General features: G+C 44.7%; 1 protein-coding gene across 1 annotated transcript in view; it reads right to left on the bottom strand.

Annotated features, from left to right (window-relative positions):
- fndc5a (fibronectin type III domain containing 5a) overlaps positions 1 to 15,043 on the bottom strand; it is a gene marked incomplete at both ends in the record, with an annotated part of 28,754 nt that extends 13,711 nt beyond the window's left edge. Inside the window, 3 exons of the mRNA XM_083792801.1 lie at positions 7,981 to 8,182; positions 14,502 to 14,617; positions 15,037 to 15,043. Coding sequence (XP_083648927.1) covers positions 7,981 to 8,182; positions 14,502 to 14,617; positions 15,037 to 15,043 — 325 coding nt within the window. The remainder of the gene's footprint in view (positions 1 to 7,980; positions 8,183 to 14,501; positions 14,618 to 15,036) is intronic.
- Positions 15,044 to 15,288: the final 245 nt, after the last annotated feature.

The following is a 15,288-nucleotide window of genomic DNA, read 5'->3' as shown; positions in this document are numbered from 1 at the left end:
ACATTCCGATTGTCCCTCCAACGTGGAAAGAGGTGGAAAACACAGTGCGTCGAGCAAGAACAGCCTCAGCCCCCCGGGGCCAAATGGAGTCCCATACAAGGTGTATAAGAATGCACCAGATGTCCTGAGGTTTCTCTGGAGGCTTATGAGAACAGCATGGGAGAAGAAAATAATACCTAAAGTGTGGCGTTGGGCAGGTGGAGTCCTCATCCCAAAGGAGAAGGATGCAGTGAACATCAGCCAATTCCGTCCAATCTCCCTACTAAACGTTGAGGGCAAAATCTTCTTTAGTGTCATTGCACAGAGGATGGGCGAGTATCTGCGAAGAAACGAGTACGTATCGACACATCTGTACAGAAGGCAGGAATATCAGGATTATCCGGCCGTTCAGAACATTCCAGCATGATCTGGCACCAGATCCAAACGGCAAAGGTGGAGAGAAGGGACCTCCATGTAGTCTTTCTGGACCTTGCCAATGCCTTTGGCTCAGTGCCCCATGAACTCTTGTGGTCTGCCTTTGAATTCTTCCACATACCAGACACCATCACAGCCCTGGTTAAATCCTACTTCCAGGATGTCCAGTTCTGCTTCAACACCACTGACTTTACCACCTCTTGGCAGTGCCTAGAAGTAGGCATCATGGCAGGATGCACTATCTCACCCCTGGCATTTACGATGGCATTCCATGCACCAGGAGGCTGCTCAGAAAGCTGGAAGAGAACATCAGTTGGGCCCGTATGAAGATCAAACCATCCAAGTCACGAAGCATCTCAATCGTGAAGGGAGTGCTCTCTGACCTGAAATTCTTCATCGGAGAAGACCCAAGTCCAACAGTGTCTGAGCAGCCTGTAAAAAGCCTTGGCAGGTGGTATGATGCAAGCCTGAAGGACAAAGACCAGGTGCAACAATTGCGTAAGGACATCAGCAGTGGCCTACAGTCCATTGACAACACCCAACTGCCTGGAAAGCTAAAGGCCTGGCGCTTGCAGTTTGGACTCCTACCCCGGATGTTGTGGCCCCTCGCAGTTTATGAGGTACCAATCTCAACTGTGGAGAAGTTGGAAAGAACAGTCACAGGCTACATCAAGAAATGGCTTGGAGTTCCACGATGCCTTACCACCATATAGGCCTCTACGGAGATAGCATCCTCAAGCTGCCCCTCACCAGTCTCACAGAGGAGTTCAAGTGTGCAAACTCAACAAAAACAAGACTCCAGATGACACTGAATGAATCTAGAGACCCAGTGGTGAGCAACAATGCACCAAGCTTAGCAACTGACATTGTGGGCTATATGTCCAGCAAGGAAGAGGAGGCCATGGGCTAACAGCCACCCTGGAGTAAGTCCACAGCACCAGAACGGCGGAAAAATGGTGGTGGAGGAAGTACGCCACCAGGAGGAGGCTGCACGGTGGGCCAAGGCAGTCTCTCTTGGCAAACATGTGGGACAGTGGACGAGATGGGACAGTGTGGAGAAGAGGAAGATCAGCTGGAAGGACACGTGGGCCATGGAAGCGAGACAGTTGAGCTTTTCCATCAGAGCTACATACGATCACCAGTTAACCTAACCGTGTGCCCTATATGTTCCACGCCAGCCACCCTCAGGCACATTCTCACAGGGTGCAAAACCAGTCTCACCCAAGGACGTTATACATGGCGTCACAACCAAGTCATAAAGGTCCTTGCATCCACCCTGGAGGACAAACGAGCTGCCACCAACTCTCTGCCACCACCAGCATCCAACCAACAACGGGCATCTACCTTTGTCCGGGAGGGGGCTTAAGGTGACCAGGAGCTGCTCCACACCATCTGAGCGAGGCCAGCTACGCTTAGCCCGTGACTGGAAGATTCTGGCTGATATTGGCCGACAGCTGGTTTTTCCTCGAGAGATTACTACAACCACCCTGAGACCTGACCTGGTGCTCTGGTCCCCTTCTCTAAAAAAAAGGTGTACGTCATCGAACTCACAGTACCCTGGGAGGACGCAGTGGATGAGGCTTATGAGCGAAAACACCTCCGTCATGCCGAGCTCGCTGCTGAAGCACAACACCGCGGCTTGGAACGCAGAGGTCCGCACAGTAGAGGTGGGATGCAGAGGGTTTGTGGCAAGATCTACTACCAGACTGTTTGCAGACCTGGGAGTCAGAGGCCAGAACTGCAGTGCTCAGCCATCAAAGCTTTATCGGAGGCAGCCGAAAGAAGCAGCCAGTGGCTTTTCATGAGGAGGAAAGACCCCTGCTGGGCACCGAAGTAGCAAGCCAGGAGGTCATGCGGTCAGCTTTGGCTTGACTCAGGGAATAGGACGCCCCTGCGTAGTGCATAGTCCCACGAGAAGTTTGCCATGCATGGCTCTCTTTCTCGTGACGAGTCTGGAATAACGCACGCTCAGGTCTGATCAGCCTGTAGCTGGCCACCTTGGGGAGGGTGTATAGTGTTAGGGCCGAAACATCCCAAGATCCAAGGATACACTACTGATGATGCGTATCCAGCTCCCACCATTCACCACCACTCATCACCAAGACGGCAGGATGACACCAAGACATTCTACCATTCATCACGACGACACTCTTGAGGTATGTGCTTGCACAAAGGAATGCACATCTTGTCCTGTGTTTGATAAACATTAGGCGCCTCGTTTTATCCAAAAGGTCACGTTAACTGAGACAAGCAAGAAAGCTGATGATGCGGATGTGACTATTTTGTCAAATGTGAGGCAGCGTGGCACGGTGCATGCGTTTTCCATGTCAATCGAGCGTCCGTACTTGCCCCAATCCAGCCTCCCGCGCAACAGACGAACCGAAAGGAGTTTCAGTTCAGCAAGAGGCTGAAACAGAATAACATGTTTCATCTTTTCCCCCTGATTTTGCTCGCTATTCAGCCTTACATATATATACATAATATATATTACCGTCATAACAAATAACTTTAAATAACTCATTCCTTTCCGACAACTCTCTGCTCATCTTTAGTTGCCATCAAAAGCTGGTGGGCTGAGGAGCGGAGCTAATTAAACAGACATCCATGAACAAGCAGCCCAAATGAGGGCCAAAGTCTTTGAAGCTTATATGCAGCATCCCTCTGTAGAGATGGCTTTTAGGAAAGGTGTGCGTGTGAGTGTGTCTTTTTTGGTATAATAAATAATAAATCATGTACCATGTGTGAAATGGATGGGAGCTGTGAGGCATTTGAACCCATTTAGAGGCCGATTCTAAAAGCGTGTTCTAAATACCAACAGTTTTCTGAGAAGGTTATGTAGATCAGTGGTGCTTTTTCGGGACCCTCGGAATTATATGTATTTGGCCAGGGACCCCCAGAAGCAAGTATTTGGGTATGATGAGGTCAGATCAACATAATTGGAATGTCAGAAGAGGTCAGCTCCGTATATGGAGATCTAAGGGTGGTAGCGGCGACATTCTCTTGAGTGTACAGGGTTTGATGAGGGCCGGGCCTTCATTTTCGCGCCTGTTGAGAACTGTACTTTTCGCCGGCTGCCGGGCACGGCTGCACTATTAACTTTGGGGCAGGCCTGTCTAGAGTTTGAATGGACAGGTATCAGTCAAAAGGGAGACATTCTGACACATATCCATATATGGAGATCTAAGGGTTTGAGGTCATGATTGCTGATTGCTGGCCAATATTGATGACATCAGGTCGCATTTACTATGACTATCTCCATCCCTGATGATGTCACGTGATGTCACGTGCCCTGGGCACCATATTATGGGGGGGGCATTCCCATCATCGAGAACATCCAAACGGCATTCCCATCATCCCCATGTATGGGGATGTTGAGTGACTAACTGACGGGAAATGCAACCTGTGTGGTCGCAATAACTCATAAATAACTCATAAACACTCCTCTTGTAACTAACCTAACTAACTCATAAACACTCACTCCTCTCATAACTAACTCATAAACACTCACTCCTCTCATAACTAACTCATAAACACTCACACTCCTCTCATAACTAACTCATAAACACTCACTCCTCTCATAACTAACTCATAAACACTCACGCTCCTCTCATAACTAACTCATAAACACTCACACTCCTCTCATAACTAAGTCATAAACACTCACACTCCTCTCATAACTAACTCATAAACACTCACTCCTCTCATAACTAACTCATAAACACTCACTCCTCTCATAACTAACTCATAAACACTCACTCCTCTCATAACTAACTCATAAACACTCACTCCTCTCATAACTAACTCATAAACACTCACTCCTCTCATAACTAACTCATAAACACTCACTCCTCTCATAACTAACTCATAAACACTCACTCCTCTCATAACTAACTCATAAACACTCACTCCTCTCATAACTAACTCATAAACACTCACTCCTCTCATAACTAACTCATAAACACTCACTCCTCTCATAACTAACTCATAAACACTCACACTCCTCTCATAACTAACTCATAAACACTCACTCCTCTCATAACTAACTCATAAACACTCACTCCTCTCATAACTAACTCATAAACACTCACACTCCTCTCATAACTAAGTCATAAACACTCACACTCCTCTCATAACTAACTCATAAACACTCACTCCTCTCATAACTAACTCATAAACACTCACACTCCTCTCATAACTAAGTCATAAACACTCACACTCCTCTCATAACTAACTCATAAACACTCACACTCTTCTCATAACTAACTCATAAACACTCGCACTCCTCTCATAACTAAGTCATAAACACTCACACTCCTCTCATAACTAAGTCATAAACACTCACACTCCTCTCATAACTAAGTCATAAACACTCACTCCTCTCATAACTAAGTCATAGACACACACTCCTCTCATAACTAACTCATAAACACTCACACTCATCTCATAACTAAGTCATAAACACTCACACTCCTCTTGTAACTAACCTAACTAACTCATAAACACTCACACTCCTCTCATAACTAACTCATAAACACTCACACTCCTCTCATAACTAACTCATAAACACTCACTCCTCTCATAACTAACTCATAAACACTCACACTCCTCTCATAACTAACTCATAAACACTCACACTCCTCTCATAACTAAGTCATAAACACTCACTCCTCTCATAACTAAGTCATAAACACTCACACTCCTCTCATAACTAACTCATAAACACTCACACTCCTCTCATAACTAACTCATAAACACTCACACTCCTCTCATAACTAACTCATAAACACTCACACTCCTCTCATAACTAACTCATAAACACTCACTCCTCTCATAACTAAGTCATAAACACTCACACTCCTCTCATAACTAACTCATAAACACTCACACTCCTCTCATAACTAACTCATAAACACTCATACTCCTCTCATAACTAAGTCATAAACACTCACACTCCTCTTGTAACTAACCTAACTAACTCATAAACACTCACACTCCTCTCATAACTAACTCATGAACACTCACACTCCTCTCATAACTAAGTCATAAACACTCACACTCCTCTCATAACTAACTCATAAACACTCACACTCCTCTCATAACTAACTCATAAACACTCACACTCCTCTCATAACTAACTCATAAACACTCACACTCCTCTCATAACTAAGTCATAAACACTCACACTCCTCTCATAACTAACTCATAAACACTCACACTCCTCTCATAACTAACTCATAAACACCCACACTCCTCTCATAACTAAGTCATAAACACTCACACTCCTCTCATAACTAACTCATAAACACTCACACTCCTCTCATAACTAACTCATAAACACTCACTCCTCTCATAACTAACTCATAAACACTCACACTCCTCTCATAACTAACTCATAAACACTCACACTCCTCTCATAACTAACTCATAAACACTCACGCTCCTCTTGTAATGACTACTGTAACTCAACTAATTCTCATAAACACAGTCTAGCAGCACCATACGTGTGTATTTCACCTGACACAGTGTGTGGTATGCAATGGGAGGAGGAGGGAGGCGACAGACAGCCCCCACCAGACACTGTTGCTTCTCAAATTTTAATTACCCCTTCCTCTGTCTAGCTCTCTATTGGTTTGTGTGTTAGCAGATGTTTATTGTGCAGTGTGCACACAGGCTTGCGCGCGTGCATGCGTGTGTGCGTTTGTGCATGTGTGAGAGAGTCGTGTGTGTGTGTGCATACAAGATACTACTTGAAGCCAAAGCGTGGGTGTTAGAACAAATGTTGCATTACAGAGAGAGAGAGAGAGAGAGAGAGAGAGAGAGAGAGAGAGAGAGAGAGAGTGAGAGAGTCAGACTTATACATAAAAATTGAGCAACCATAACAGACATCACATACATAGCGGAGAGCCGCCCCATGGTTGTAACATTTTGCACGTTTCATCCCTGGAACAACATATTTTCAGATGGGGGGTCAGCGGCCAAATACATTTATTTGTTGGGGTCAGACTTTGACATGACATAGTTTGAGAACAACTGACATAGAAACCAGGTCTAAGAACCCCCACAAGGGAACAACTCGGCCCGTGTACAGGGTGACGTCGCCCAATGGAAGCGTGTCTGTCAATACACTGTGAAGTTGACCCCCCCCCCCCCCCCCCCCCCCGCCCCCCCCGCCTCTGGCCATTTATTCATGAGGCGGTCAGCAGGGCAGAGTGTTCGCGGGACATTGTGTTGAGAAATGTAATTTCACGCTTTGTGTCCCTATTGATTTTTTATTGGACCTTTTAGACAAAACCAGTCCATGGAATGAATTGTCAACGGGCCAACGCCACTCCCCCTCGGCCCTGCCTGCCATGCCTGCACGGGACACGGGGAAGAACTTTGCTGCTTTGCTCGCTCCGTTGTGTGTGTGTGTGTGTGTGTGTGTGTGTGTGTGTGTGTGAGTGCGCGTGCATTTTGTCTACTAAAACTTTGCTAATTAGCTAATTCCCAAATGCATGCATGCAACTGCAGCACTTTGAGATTTTCACAAAAAAAAAGTAAAGTGAATTATAAATAAAATCCATTATTATTCATTATCGTCATTTTGTCATACGGTGACGACAGGGACACCACGGCATAGGATGAAAAGGTGTTGAGAGCCTCCATACAGTATGAACAGTGCAGTGTTGTTTTCGTCGACTAACACTATGACGAAACATGTTCATTGACTACCTTTTGTCACTGACGAAAACTACAGTAAATAGAAACTAAATGAAAACTAAGCTACGATAACTAAAACTATAAGACTAAATATATCGACAATTTCGTCAAGAAATAAAAACTATACTAAAATGTTAGGAAGGGACTTAGTGGACAAGAGATCCAGTATAATTTACACTTGGTTGCATGCTAAAAAAATACAAGCTACAAGCTCACAACGAGCTTGTAACGAGCTTGTAAAAAATCGACTATTAAATCAACTGTAGATTTTGTCAACTAAAATCTTATGACATTTAGTCGACTAAAACTAGACTCTAAAACATTTCAGATGACTAAAATGTGACTAAAAAACGAAATTAAATTTTATTCCAAAGACTATGACTAAACTAAACGAAACTAAAATCTAAATGTGCTGCCAAAAACAACACTGGGTACCAGTGGCTGCACAGACATTTAGAGGGGCAGGTGCTCAAGTGAAAAAAAGGGCACCTTGTGCAGCACATTTTGGGGCGGGAACCCATTTTGGTGCTTTAGCTATTGAAAAATAGCAGATCTACAAGCTCATAGCGCGCCACCGAGTGGCGCGCTACGAGCTTGTAGGTCTGCTATTTTTTTTTTTTATCGAAGAACCACCGACATAGAAACATAGCTTTAGATTGTGGTGGGGGCCTAAATAATATAGTAGAAGCGTTTTTTTATCAAGATTGGATCAATGTCACCGCATGGTCCACACACTAAAAAGTAAGAAAAAAAAAAAAATATATATATATTTTTTTTAGCACATTTTTAAAAGGGCAGGGGGTTCTCTAGCACCCCCTAGTGTCTATCTGTACATGCCACTGCTGGGTGCAGTGCACGTTGCAGTACCTTTACTCTTGGAGGCCTGCGTCTCGGCCTCCTTGGGCGTTCGGAAGCGCAGAGGCTCGCTCGGCGGGCTGGCATGCCCCGACACGCTGATGGACTGGACGTGCACAATGTAGTCCGTCTCCTCCTCCAAGTCCCACAATGCACAGGAGCGCGTGGTGGTGTTCACTTCCTGGATGAAGCGCAGCATGCGCACGTCCTTCTTCTGTCGGAGGAGGAGATCGGTCACTTAGAGGATTAAAGGTTTCATGGCGTTAATTTTCACTTGTTACCAGTGTCGCAACTGAACGCCCTTACATGACGTTACGTTATATATAACAAAACTACTTTTTGCAGTAATTTGTTAACCAAGTGAAAAGTCTGAGAGAGCGCTCTCTGTGTTGTACTCTGTCGACCGGTTGTGCTCTCATACTAGCCTCTGAGCCCACATGGCGTTTCACTCTAACATGAACAAAGCACGTCACAGAAGAGGTCATTGAATTGGCTAACGTAGGGCCAGATTTCAGGGTAAGCCAATCAGAGACAGTCTGACAGAGTAGGGCGGGTCTTACACGGTAAACACAGACCTATATACAGTCTATGACACAGACACACAAACCCTTGTAACGCGTGCACAGAAAACGCCGGTTGAACGGACGTTATTTACCACACGCTACAATGGCAAATGCGGATAACAGCGAGATCGGATGGTTTGTGGGTTGGAAATACAAGCATTATTTTGAGAACTTGCGGCGGACAAAAAGCATTGTCCACAGCACCACCAAAACAGACAAAGATCGATTTGTAGCATGTCACCAAGAGTCAACTTGACAAAATGATTGCTAGGTAGCCTATGTTGTTGAGGAAATGCTTCCCCTCTCAACGGTGGAGTCTGTTCCTTTCAGACCACTGGTCAGCAAAATACCAGTGAAAGCAGGGCCAATGTGCAGAAATACATTTTCCAAATACCTGAACAGTGAATATTCTAAAATGGAAGATGAGCTCAAAAATACATTTGATGAATTAGAATTATCTCTCTACCACTGCAGGTATATGGACTCATTTTTTTATTTGATTATTATAAATAAAATTGAAGGCAAGTTGAGGCTACAATAAAGATGCCTGTCAACATTTCTGAACATGTTTTATTGTTCCACTACATTTCATAATGGGGAGTTGTCTTTTCTCTTACTGTGCGACAGAACAAAAAACCTTCTTTTAAATCATTTTTTATATTATTATTTTTTAAAGTAAAGTAAAGTAACTTGAAAGTAGTCACTTTCACAATTAAATAACTAGTAAAGTAAATAATTACTTTTTTAGATAGGTAACTATAACTACTATAACTATAACTCTTTACTTTTTAAAAGTAACTTGAACAACAATGCTTATTACACGTACTTTCGGTTTTTCGACCTCAAATACACCCACACAACCTGAACCTGAAAACACAGTTTTCTCTGTGTGTTCTGAAGCCAAAAACAGGCAAAATCCTTCAACAGTGATATGAAAAATCAGAAAGATTCCTATATGTCATACAGTATATGGGATTTGTGGACTCTTACCTCACAGTCCACTGGAAAATCAGAGCACTTGTTTGAGCCAGAAAACCCCAGACCACTGAAAATCTACTGAATGTAAAAAGTTCAGGTTTTTTGGGGTGCAATTGAGCTCAGAAAACGAATAAAAAAACGTATACAATGTAAAAAGAAAAACTAATTTTATGTCACGACCCCTTTAACATACACAGATAATATGATATACTGCAGAACACAGGACAAAAATACTGGTTCACATGAGGGTCAAAACACAGTTCATCCACTTTCTGTATCATATTATAAATGGTGCATTTGCATACAATCTAGATTGCGCATTACATTCACACATTCACACAGACATTCACACCCCGATGGCGGAGGACACCATGCGAGGCACCAACCTGCACGTCGGGAGCAGTTAGGGGTTTCAGAGACTTGCTCAAGGACACTTCTGACACTAACTCCGAGGGGAGCCCGGGAATCGAACTGGCGGCCGCTCTGCCCCCCGAGCCACACTGCCGCACCATATTATGAGTAGAATCTTGCGCATATACGGCGCGCCCACGTCTAACGCCACACGGCTATATGGGGCAGTGCGATCTGAGTGAGACACACACAAGCCGTATAGATTTTGAACGAAGGCAGACAAGCGATTTATCTTTGGCCTCTGACCCGTGTTTCTTCCGTGCTGGCCCAGTGCTGGGCAGGTTGTGCATATAGGCGCACTGTAATCGGGGCCCATCGCATCACAGAAAGGGAAAGTGCGAACTCCCACAGAAGCTGGGTTGAAAACGCAGAGGTGAAATCAGTGACGCATCATCACGGCCACATAAAGCACAGACGTAAACGGCAAAGTTCTGCATACTTCACGGTCTATGACTTGGGTCTACCAAACTGTACTCTCCTCAATTTGTATATATATAGAAGACACTGTGTTCTCACTTATACACTACAGAGGTCAGAGCACCCAGATAAGACGCTTTGTAAAGTAGATGGACTGCAGGGCTGTGGCTGTGTGATTCTGCAGGGTCTGTGAGGAACTATAGCCTCGGAAACCCAGACGTTTTTATTTCCAGGGAGAAGGAAAAACAAAAGTCTGGGTCCGAGTCCACTTCAATTCGGCATAGAGTGCAGCGCAAACATCGCTCACTCTCTGCTGATTTCTTGATCGTCTGCACCTTTGTTAAATTGACACGCAGACACACACACACACACACACACACACACACACACACACACACACACACACACACACACACACACTCCTCTCTATCTCTGTCGCTCTAATTAAATAGTCTCATGTATAGCAGCTGCGCATAGTTTCTCCCGGCGGATCCTATGCCAAAAAAGCATAGGTGAGTTCCAGGCTAGTGAGGAACTGACTGTGTATAGCAAAGGTTCCCTCCAACGACAGTGCATTAATCAGACCAGTGTGTGTCCAGTGGAAACCTCGTATGAATCTGATCTCAGGTCAGAATGGGATAAATACTGAAACCAGATATAATCATTAGGGAAGGTGTATGCATGTACTATGTGTACTATATGTAAACTCTTCATTTCCACTTTCCAGCCATTCAGTTGCAATTATTATTATTATTATTATTTTTTAATAATTTGGTGACCCCCCAAAATAATTTGTTGACCCCCCGAGGGGTCGCGACCCACGGGTTGAGAACCCCTGCATTCATCATTATTAAAACGTACCTGAGATATTATTGATGCACTTGTAAACTGTAATTGTATACGCTATAACTTTTGGACGTGTTTACTTAAGATTGCTTTTTTTTTTTGGGGTCATCACTTATATACAATACAAATTAAAATCCCATATCCGTGCAGAAAAAAAGCCAGTTTGTCATTATTATTTTCTTGGCACACTTCTGCTTACCCTTGTTGTTGTTGTTGTTGTTGTTGGTTGATTAGAGTTTTTGCTGTTTACACTGATCTTGCACTTGAAACTGGTAGAGAATCTGTGTCATTTGTAGATTTTTGTGTTGGCAATTTAAAAAAATAGCAGATCTACAAGCTTGCAGCGCATCACTTCATAATTTACAATTTACAATTTAGGCATTTAGCAGACGCTCTTAATCCAGAGCGACTTACATTTAAGCAAGAACAAAAGCATGGGAATACATCACATAAAAGCATTTATCATGAAACATGCGTAAGCTAAGAACGTAACAGTGGAATATCTATATAATGAAACTATACATACACTATACATATAAACTATACATATTTACTACTATGCTATACATATGTACTATGGCGTGCTATGACTATATACAATACAAGTATAGTGCTGTCTACATAACATGCTATACGTCTGTGTCAAATGCTATCTAAGCCAACAGAAATGCTATCTAAGGGGTTAGGGTAAGTGCTATGGGCCATGATGGAGTCTGCAAAGGTGGGTTTTCAGGCTACGGCGGAAGATTGGGAGTGATGCTGCAGTTCTGACTGCAACGGGAAGTGCATTCCACAGTTTTGGAGCCAGAAGGGAGAAGAGTTTGGGACGTGTGGAGCGTTGTCCCGGCGTTTTTAGTGAGGGTACTTCCAGTTTCCCTGCGTTGGCTGATCTGAGTGCGCGGGAGGGTTTGTAGGGTTCAATCATACTTGTAAGATATGGGGGAGCCATACCTTTGGTTGCTTTGAATGCCAGCATCAGAGTTTTGTATTCTGTGCGGGCAGCGACTGGGAGCCAGTGGAGGGAGCGGAGCAGGGGGGAGACATGTGAGACTTCATGCCGCCGCTGAATAATAATAATAGTAATAATAATCTTGAAAGTGTGACAACTATCGGTTTATTGGCCCCTGGGGGTCCGGAGACCCCAGCTAAATGATAGATAGGAACAGAATGGACCCTTGTGGGTCTGTAACTTCTCAGAGTTAAATTAACATTGATTTTACAATATAAATTGGTTGTCCCAGAGACAGAAATGCCATTAAACGGAGGGTCCGCGTAACCTAATGTATGTCCAACTGGGGGTGCTTGAAATTAAACGGGTTGAGAATCACTGCTAGAGCCGTAAAAGTCTTCTTTTATGGTGGATCCCCTGGCATTATCTCTCCGCGGCGTCCATGGGCTGATAGATGTCGATTTAGGGGTCCTTGACATGAAAGGGTTTGGGAACCGCTGGTTTACAGTTGTTGTGGATGAGAGCATCTGCGAAATGCCTAAATTGCAAGTAAAGTAAACTCAAGATGTTACTTAACCCATTCTGACCTGAGATCAGATTCATACGAGGTTTCCGCCGGACACACACTGGTCTGATGAACCCATTCTGACCTGAGATCAGATTTAAAAAAATGTCAGTCGTTCTTCGATTTTTCAAAAATAGCAGACCTACAAGCTTGTATTATATGAGCTTGTAGATCTGCTATTTTTAAATAGCTAAAGCGTGACATGACGTCGACATCAAAAAGGGTGCCCGGTCAGAATGGGTTAATTACAGTACTTGAGTAAATATATATAGTTACTTTCCACCACTGTGAGGACATATTATTTGGACATGATGATGACGACGACATGGATATGACATCAGCAGACAGCACTATATAATGGCATTATGTAACGATGCCTTGTGGGTCGATGGAGCCGAGTGAACGCTTTCCAACAAGCGGCGCCGCGGTGAAGATCCGAACCAACGCTCCAGAACGGGTCCGGCGTCACAGACGTGCATTGTTTGTACTTGGGTCTGTTTGTATTTGATTCCGCTCTGGAGGTTGGCCGTCTAATCGGTATTGATGAGTTGAATAGAATTGACTTTGGCCGAGAATACCCCCAGGCACGGCGAGTGCCAATTCTTCTCCGTTGGTTTCGCGAGGCAGATTGAAATAACTGCGCCAGACGAAATTCTATGGAGCTTCGCGGAGGATGATTTTTGGTCTCCAATGGATTTTCGAACCGTGAAGAAATTGTGCCACCTTGATCTGGAGAATTCAGAGATTCAAATGTTCATCTCGGGATGTTTTAAATCCGTGCTGTGGACATTCCATTGGAAATTAGGTGTAACGTCCGTGAGCAATAATATGGTAACCTGGACAGAATCATTTTAGTGGTCGAACCAGGCGTTCGTCGAGGTAAATATCCTAGTAAGACTTACGAGGTTTCCACTACACTGTCGAGAACAATACAGACATCCTCATTAGAGAAGCTCCTCTTCAGAGAGGACTTATTGCCGTTGACGCCACCGTCTCAAAAACACAACTGGTGATGATCCACCCCCCCCCCCCCCCCCCCCCCCGGGAGACCTCATCCTCCGCGTCTGCCAATCGGTCGCCACCGATTGGACCGCCCGGCTATGCTACGGCGGTCATAGGACGCGCCCTGGCTACGACGGTGGCTTGTTGTTGTTTGTGTGCGTGTATGTTAGTCCGGTGCCGCTACCACCTCCCTTCTGGAGCATTGCAACTCATTGACTGCAGTTTCCCACCGGGAAAGGTATTACGAGCCATTGACCAGGTAATACAACCCAATAAACCAGGTAATACAACCCATTGACCTGGTAATACACCCCAATGACCAGGTAATACAACCCAACGACCAGGTAATACAACCCAATAAACCAGGTAATACAACCCATTGACCTGGTAATACAACCCAATAAACCAGGTAATACAACCCAATGACCAGGTAATACAACCCCATTGACCATGTAAGCTCCGCAAGTCCAAGTAATCCTACACTGTCTTCCTCCCAGCTTTCCATCCGGCACCGTCACCGCCACCGTCGAGCCGGTGACCTCCTGGCGAAGCTCCTCCGACACGGGAGAACCTCGAAGCGCTCGTCGACGGGCGACACTGTTGAACAACTCCTAAAGCGAGAGCAAGACCGAGACCTTCTGTATATGAAATAATGACGTGACAAATGACGACAACATTCAGTCAAGTCTACTACATACTGCTCAGTATCAGCATTTAGGAAGCTGGTCGATTTGGAGGATGTCCTTATAGTACAAGGCATCATTGTACTTGTGTGCGTGTGTGTGTGCGTGTACAGACTCACCTGCTGTGTGATGGCGAATCCAATGACAGGGTCTCCCTCTGGGATGTCCCATGTTACGACAGCGGCGTTAGCCTTCAATGCTTTGATGGTCACATTGGCAGGAGCCGCCAGGCTGTCTGCAAACAGAGAGATGGTTGGTTTTTACTGGATACTTTCATGGAGCAACATTTTATTCGTGTGGGGAATTCTTGGGGAGGAAAAAAATAATAATCGAGATTCACATTTTGAGCAAGTGCAGCACTTAATCTCAACTGCAGTTGTGAAAGTGCATGGCTGCACCGCCGAGCTGAATTAGTAAACGGGCCGAGACGACGATGCCTTGAGTTGTGTAGAATCGGGAAATACATAATACCTTCACGGTGAGGTACTTGTACACTAACACTGCCTGGGGCAGATATAACATATGTGCGTGCGTGCATGCGTGCGTCTATGTGGTTAATAGGAAGTAGCAATAAACATCAATCAATCAAAGTATAGGTGTTCAGTTGACGGAGGCTCGAGAAACTCTCTCTCTTTCTCTCTCCCTCTCTCCCACTGGTCATTTTAAACTATCAGGCCGATTCATAACGGCACATAAATTCTCCCTGCTTAAATGCAGACACCCGTGCATTAGCCTTCCCTGCTCGCCGCCTCCTGGCCCCCGTTTCTCTGCCGCGATGAGTTCGGTGAGTGCTCGAATAAAATACAATAATGACATTAAATGAAAACTTGGCTGTTTGTCGTCAAGCTCATTCCAGGTCACGGGCCAACAGTGGGCCAAAATGCAACTTTTACTTACAAATGTTTT

The sequence above is a fragment of the Protomyctophum parallelum genome (assembly GCF_964188405.1).
Source record: "Protomyctophum parallelum genome assembly, chromosome: 20".
In the NCBI taxonomy this organism is placed as follows: domain Eukaryota; kingdom Metazoa; phylum Chordata; class Actinopteri; order Myctophiformes; family Myctophidae; genus Protomyctophum; species Protomyctophum parallelum.
The sequence above is the reverse complement of the archived record's forward strand: the minus strand, read 5'-3'. Positions and strand labels throughout refer to the sequence as shown.